The sequence below is a fragment of the Ruditapes philippinarum genome, unplaced genomic scaffold (assembly GCF_026571515.1).
Source record: "Ruditapes philippinarum isolate M1 unplaced genomic scaffold, ASM2657151v2 ctg4842_1_1_1_1, whole genome shotgun sequence".
NCBI classification, from domain to species: Eukaryota; Metazoa; Mollusca; class Bivalvia; order Venerida; family Veneridae; genus Ruditapes; species Ruditapes philippinarum.
In genome coordinates, this window is record NW_026854363.1 from 227,880 (window position 1) to 235,853 (window position 7,974).

At 30.9% G+C, this 7,974-nt stretch overlaps 1 protein-coding gene across 1 annotated transcript; it reads right to left on the bottom strand.

Annotated features, from left to right (window-relative positions):
- Positions 1-374: 374 nt before the first annotated feature.
- On the bottom strand, positions 375-4,305 carry LOC132739966 (heterogeneous nuclear ribonucleoprotein A1-like; the record flags this gene model as incomplete). The annotated part of the gene is made up of 5 exons (XM_060727818.1): positions 375-442; positions 2,163-2,234; positions 2,765-2,984; positions 3,532-3,652; positions 4,064-4,305. Coding segments are annotated over 5 exons (723 nt in total), but the record flags the coding sequence as incomplete, so codon positions are not given.
- Positions 4,306-7,974: the final 3,669 nt, after the last annotated feature.

Genomic DNA, 7,974 nt, shown 5'->3' on the forward strand with positions numbered 1-7,974 from the left:
TTTTTCTATAAAGAAACCATTCATTAAAGAGGACTCCAAATGATTTGGACAAAACAAAGGGGAATTTTATTTGCGAAATTTTAAAACACCTTTTTATGTACTGGATAATAACATGTATGAAAAAACATTCGCGGCAAATCGGTTTTCATAAATAATAATTTTAATTGTGCAAAAATACCCCAAAAATGAAAAGCACTTAAAAAAGCTTTTTAAATTCAAATAAAAAGGTTGCATAATGCTCAATTTAAATTTTTCAATAATAAATCGTTCTTTATTATCTTATATTTTTTTGCATTTAAAGTGTTCAAGTGATCTAATAATGCCAAGTCCGATCTAATAAAATAATTTTATATTTTTAATGCCCCTTTGGGGCCTCAGGGAGCTCTAATAAAACAAGCAATGCATACCTTTATCATTCTCATATCCATATGATCCCTTTTACCTGAAAAAAAAACACAACAATTGTAAGCATATGAGGAATTGAGCAAGCATTGAATACATTGTATATTAACCAGGGCCTCACACTGGCTTCAAATAAAATAATAGCCAATAATTTCAACTTAAAAAAATAATAGCCATAAGTTCAGCGGACATATTCACAGAATTAGCGATTAAACAACATAAGCAGTTGATTAAATAAACATTCATTTATATCTTTTAGTTTTATAAGGATTCTCAAAAAAAACTGATACATTTGTGTATATTGATAACTACCTTTTTTTTTAAATAGAACCATAACTTTAATTGTTATTATAGAACAGAATAAAAACGTTATAATTAGTATAATTACTGTATAACAATAATATTAAAGATTCATTATAACATTACATAATGCTGTTATCAGACAACTTTTTTTGTTTGTTCTAATCAAATTTTGTCAGCTATAACCACTGTCAATTTTCCACATTTCACATAGAACTGGAGTAGATCTAAGTCATATTAGCCTATAGAAATAACACAAGTTTGCAAACTCATTCACAGAATGCAGCCTTTTTTCTGAATAATTTACTAAAAAATATCATCATCACCAATGTAATACAAATTTTCTGCCATAGTAGTAAAGATTTTAAAACAGAACATAGCTTATTTCACCTTTAAATAAATATCAAAATTATCGGTGTCGCGAAAATATGTTACAATCGGATTTTTCCTGTTTTCTGAAGAAATATTCACAATTTTGGTTGCTGTGCAAATAGTTGTTTGGAAGTTAAATACTTTTTAAATATTTTTACCATTGTTTTCCACTGGCGATTTAGTCAAGTAGCTTAAAACAAAAAAAAAATCAAAATTGCAATTACTGCAATTCACGGTAAATTTTGGGTAAGTCAATATCCAGTTTATCAATTTTAAAACGCTTTTTGTGGCTAATTGACGCGATATTTGATGGCTATTATAAATGCTGGACAATATCTTTAAAGTACTTATACAAATATACATATCTCGCATGTATTTAATCACCTCGGGCAATATAGTCGGTAAAAAGTTGACACTCAATTAAATGCCACCCCGCTTGGTGTTAATTGGGTCTATTGCATTCATTATCGATTTTTACACCTTATATAAACACTGTTGGAAGTAAAATATAATCGCCAGATTTTGTAGCCAAAATGCAAAAATAATCGCCAATCTTATAAAATAATCGCAAATGGCGACTATGGCGACCGACAGCGTGAGCCCTGTTTAACATTTTAGCCTGCAACATTTGGTTGTAAAACTGTATATTACAGCACCATGCCTCCAGATACATGCCAATTTTCATGAAAAATTTGAAAATGTATGTTAAAAATAAAATATTATGAAGTGAACAAAGAAAGTTGTTTACACATTCCAAAGAGGTCATAATACAATGTTTGCCAAAAAAGCCCTTACTGTGTTAGTTAGGCACTACACAAATGATGTCACTTCTCAGTGTTATTACATTAGGGTGATATCATTTGTATTAAATGGCTTTATTACACTTCTACTTTGTTTATGTTATTAACATTTTTATTGCATTTCTGAGAGTATTTATAAAAGCACTCACATTTTTCATTTTTAATGACATTATGCAATATTAAATTTGAGCAATGTCTTTGGAAGGCTTTCTCTATATGATGTGGAAAAAAACAATGCAGTGAGACTATAAAAGTTCAAATAAAACTATAAATAAAATGAGTACTTACTTTTCCTGCTAGAGATGGACTCGGCTTTCTTGACTTCTACCATCTTCCCATCAATCTCTAAATGTTTCTTTACTGTAACAAGAATAAAATAAACATGGTACTATAGAAAACATATCTTAATTAAGATTAAATGTATTCTTCACAAAGCTAAATTAATCCTCTGCTTTGATACCAGAAGGTAATATTAAGGTAGCAACAGTTTAAAGCCTGGTCAGACTGCACAAACTGGCCTGGCTCTGCCATGTTAGCATTAGCTGCAAATAGGTAGTGAACATTGAGCAAAGTCACTTTTGCTGCTTATATTCAAAAGTTTTAAACATATCGGTACCATCATTTTGAATCTTACACATCAAACTTCAGATTTTATAAAATATCAATTAGAAGTAGAACTACTGTAAAACGTTAATGCTGACATACAGAACAATATCTTTTGGAACATCTGTTCTTTCTAGAGAAAGTAAGCACAACTAATTGCCATCCATTTTTCTACACACTTGCATAAAACTCAAACCATTTATCAAATATTTATAATAATTTTTACAATCCCCATCATGAAATGTATTGTGGGGGTTAGGGAATCAGTGTCGCCCTATTTTACTTACTAACAGCTTTGTCAACAGAATCAAAATCTTCATATGTGACAAATGCGAATCCTCGATGACGGCCAGTCAATTTGTCCATCATAAGTTCCACATGTTTCACTGTACCAAACTGTGAAAACTCTTCCCGTAAAGTGTCACTTGTTGTTACATCTCTTATACCACCCACAAATAACTTGTAAACTGACTCCTTCAAACTGTCAGTGTTTGAGCCACCTCCTGCCTGATAAAATATGAAAAAGTTTGTCAGTAATTCAGAATCAGAACATATACAATCACAGTTGTGGTACTCAGAATAGCATGATGGTCAGAATTTCACAAACTTATGTTATTTTTGTATTCTTTTTGCAAATAACTTTAAGTCACTGTTTGAATTTACCTTTAATCATGTAATATTCAAAAACCTTAGCTAACAGGGCTATTTATTATTGTCTAACTGAACATTTGACAGTCCCGAGCCAAAATAATGGTCACAGTAATAAAATTATGTCAATTAAGTACATTTGTGGTACTAAAAAAAGTAGTGTAAACATTCTGAGGTCTATTTTTTTTTAAAAAGATGTTGCCATTGTGCCACAATGTGAAACCTTGTGGGAAAAAAAAGACTTTTAATATAGAAAACACACTGTCGACATAAAAAAATATTGCATGTTACATCAAATATTTACTTCTAATATCTTAAACAATTTTTAATACATGTAGTATAGGTGCTGAACAGACATTTTATTAATAAATATATAAACAATTTTAATACAAAAGTCAAAACTCACATTACGAGGCATTGCTCTTTTAGTATCTACTTGACGCCCACTGATCACATGGGGTCTGCATGCCTGGCAGTCTTCTAACATTTTAGCCTCACTGTATGTCACAAATCCAAAGCCACGAGACCTTCAAATTAACAAAATTACAATTATCAAATTCACTATAAACTATAATTATAGTAATAAGTATTGAATATTCACAAAAAATTGAACTACAGTATCATGTAAAATAATCTGACATTTTCTGTTAACTTCTTTTGACAAGTTCACATTTAATTAGAAATCAATTTTTTTCATGAACAAACTTCTCCCTTTCATGTATTTCAAATAATTGGGTTAAAGTCCCCTTTTGTAAAACTTAGAGGGTGGGTTTTGTCATGTAATGTTTTGACCATTTCCAATTAAATATGATGGCTAATGTTATATAACGAAATTGATTGGTCAATTATAAGTTAACATTTTTTAAGATATCAGTACATAATTATCTTTTATCTCATAAAATCTACAGATTATAATATCATACAGCAGTAAACAATACCTTTGTGTTCCAGTTTCCTTCATCACAATACAATCAACAACTTCTCCCCATTTTTCAAAATATTCTTTCAACTCGTCATCAGTGGTATCGTAACTTAACCCACCAATAAATAGTTTTCTAAATTTCTCTGACTCTTCACCCTGGTCACTGTCATGCCTTTTTCTCTTGTTCTTGTATCTATCATGATCACCACTGTCTTCCCTGAACCTTTCCCTGTCATTATATTTCTGAAATATTGAGAGAAGAAAAAAAAATCATTTTTTCTGCGTTTCTAAATTTTTTTTAATCATATCTAGACCAAAATCCATTCATTATTCTCTTCAATTTTCCAGACTAAGTTATTCTAAAAGACCAGTACTGCTGATGGAATGATGTTAAAAGATAATCTAAGTTGAAAGGCATATCTCATTATTACGCGGAAAGTCCGAGCGGGGCCAAAGGCCCCGCGAGGGCTGCAGCGCTCTTAGATAACATGTATGACGCGTATCAATTCAAAAGAAATCAAATTAAAAGTCAATGAAAAATTCCAAAAAATATATATCCCAAACCTAATGAGCTGCGAAAAAATCCTTAGTTAGCGGGCGCCGCCATTTTGAAATCTATGTTGTAAAACGCTTGACAAGCGCCTCTTGTAAAACGCTTAACAAGCGCCCCAATGGCTGAATATTTAGACTGGTTTAAATGTTATGAATAGCGGGCGCTTTTTGATTTTCATTCCGAAAAGCGTGTAAACTACACTGATTTTTTATCATTAAACGGCCCAGTCGTCTGCTTTTTTATCGTTGCCGTCTCAACAGGCTGAACGGTACTATTTTGGCAGAATTACATTTTCCTATTTAAATTAAAGTCCTAGAATTATATTTTCTTTTGCATATTTGGACTACCACAAATTTTACATGTTTCCTTTTGTACATTAAATATATTTTAACATTTTTAATTAAGTTACTTATGCAAGTTTATGCAATAACTTGAGCTAGTCCTACTGGACTATGCTGTATACAACTACCAGTTCTAAATATGTCTAAGTGAAATTCCAAGCATTTTTTCACCTGATTTCAATTGATTTTTCTGAAAAAAAAATCATAAAAATTATATAGACTCTACCAGATCTTATGCATTATTTATTATTATCATTATATGAGTATTTTAAGTACTGTATATGCCAAAATATGCCAAGAAATTATGCTGTGAAGATGGACTTTAGCAATGAATAAGACAATGGAAAAGGTAATATTTAAAAAAAATAAACTGAAACACTGATAGATCTATTATTATTTAATCAATTATTTAAGATATTTTGTCAATTGATTTCTTTCAAAAACACTTGATGTATTATAAAATCACATAATTTGATCAGATCTACCCCAATAAAAGCATTATGTTTTTTTTATGTTTTTATTTTTTTTGTATACTGGCATGCGAGCAGTTCCCATACAGAAGCAATACCCGGAGGTAGTGTTGAACATTATCAATATAATTCAGATAGATAATTTTTATGATACTGCATAATTTACATGAAGATCTACATGACTTTCCGCGCCATAGGTAGCACCTAATTTCATATTAAATGTAATTAATTATGAGCGGAGCTCTAGCCTCTTAGTAAACTAAGTTCAACTTTGCTCACATCTAAGAATGAATACATAATTCAGAAAATATCTTTCTTGCATATCAGACTTGCGTTTCTGTTAGTTTTACCTACGCCGGAAATTTCATCTGGCATGGGTGGTGCCAGATAAGTCGCATGCTGTACAATGGCAGGCTTAGGATTAGGATTACAGCTGTAATTTCATAAGCAATTGTAAGAAAATAGCTATGGATGTAGTGACATATGCTTCCATGGAAAGTTGTTTTATTACGGTAAAGACTTTAAAATATAATGGAATATGGTAGAATATGCAAGAAAAAATATGTGATATGTGTTTACGGTTCGGACTGAATATCCGTCCCTCTGGAACCCGCTCAAGGTTGTAACGAGGCTTGTGTGTCCACTCTGGAAGGATATTCAGATCGGAACCGCAACATATGACAGATATTACTAATACAGTATGCAAACCAAATAGCTGTTGATGAAATTTTTGACAGTAAGCAGTTTCTTTTATCATTTATGATTTCTGATACATTTATAATTTTATTAGCCTGATTTTGAACTAAAATAAAAATTTGTTTTAGTTTAATGCCGATGCAGATAAGTGTACTGTACTAACATATATAGTTTCAATATGGCTATTGATGCATCCAAGATCAACAATGCTGAAAATTTAAATAAGACTTAATAAGCATTCCAAAAATTAACAAAATGGAATGTTCATGTAGCTCAATTACAGAAGAATTTTGTTCGTAATTAGGAACAGTACTAGAAAAAAGTGTGTAATTCCAAATCAGGTACTCAATCATGTGACCGTACAAGTTACAACCTGCCCATTCTTGTCGCAATGATTAATTTATTGCTTGTGTCTTTCCATTCATTTTATTAGAATGTTACTTTCGCAAAATATTTTGCGATGTGTGACTTTTATTTGCATGAAAGAATAAAGGGGCATCTCTCTGTAAAAAATCATCAAACCATGACCAAATTCAAATTTGTTTGATGTATCCATATGTCAAATTTAAGTCGAATGTGTTCAACTGTTAGGGAGATAATGAACGGAAACTGAATATTCATCAAGGGACCTAACTCTGTCAAAAATCATCGGACCATGACCAAATTCGAACTTGACCTGCACTTTCCCATGATATATTCAAATGTCAAATTTCAGTTGAATGTGTTTTGTCGATTTATTTCCCGTAAAAATATAAAAGACCACTCATATGACGATTGTTTATATTCGTCAAGATGGCGTTTTTTTCTCTCGAAATTTCAACGGGGAAATATTCTGAAGCCGCAGGTGACTTTATATCTCATTGTCATTATAGGCTATTGGAATATTTTGATTACTTAAGTCTTTTATGCATTTTTAGCTGCCCAGCATGATAAATGCTTGTGATATTATCTCTAACGATTGCAACAGTAGCCACGATCGATGTCGACCTCGTGCAAATTAATACTTTTTTGTTACTTTGCAGCCAGTCGGCGGCACGAAATACCCAAATATACCCAAATACACCCAAATATAGCATATTTATTTTTGTTTGTATAAAATATAGATTATAATGAGAAATAAATAAATATTTATTAAATATAATATCACTTAGCCTGCTATAATTTTCATTCATTCCGATGAAAATGGACAGTTACGATGGTAATGTAAAGAAGAAAGTTGTGACATTTGCCTATCTACAGTACCATATATGTTCTTTATGAATGTACTTGCAATTTTAAATCAAGATATGATGTTTGTTGTCTACACTTACATTTTTAAGGTGTAATTTTGTTGGAATTTCATATCATATATAGACTGTATTTTGGTTCAAAACACAATGATAGGGAAATGTATATTTGGGTATGGTTGATTATATCTTATTGAAAGTGTATATTATATTCATCATAAAAACAGCACTTTTTTAATTAAAACATTTATTTTTAGTATAATTGGGCAATATTTGGGTATATTTAGGCAATATTTGGGTATATTTGGGCAATATTTGGGTATATTTGGGTGTATTTGGGTATTTCGTGCTGCCCCAGCCAGTACACATTAAGTATAAGAGAGATAAGAAAAGTTTTACATTGGTTCGATAAATTATTCAACTACATATTGCATAATTCCTTTTTATTTATGCTGTATCGTATAAAAAAAATGCGAGGCAAAAATCATGATTTAGCATGGACACCTTCTTATGGGAATTGTTACCCTTGTCTATATATAAGTATATTATTAGTATATAGTGTAATGGGGAATGGACTTGGAATTCATTTCTGACTTGCAAAGAAAATTGTCCGCAAGTTAACTAAAACACACAAAAAAATC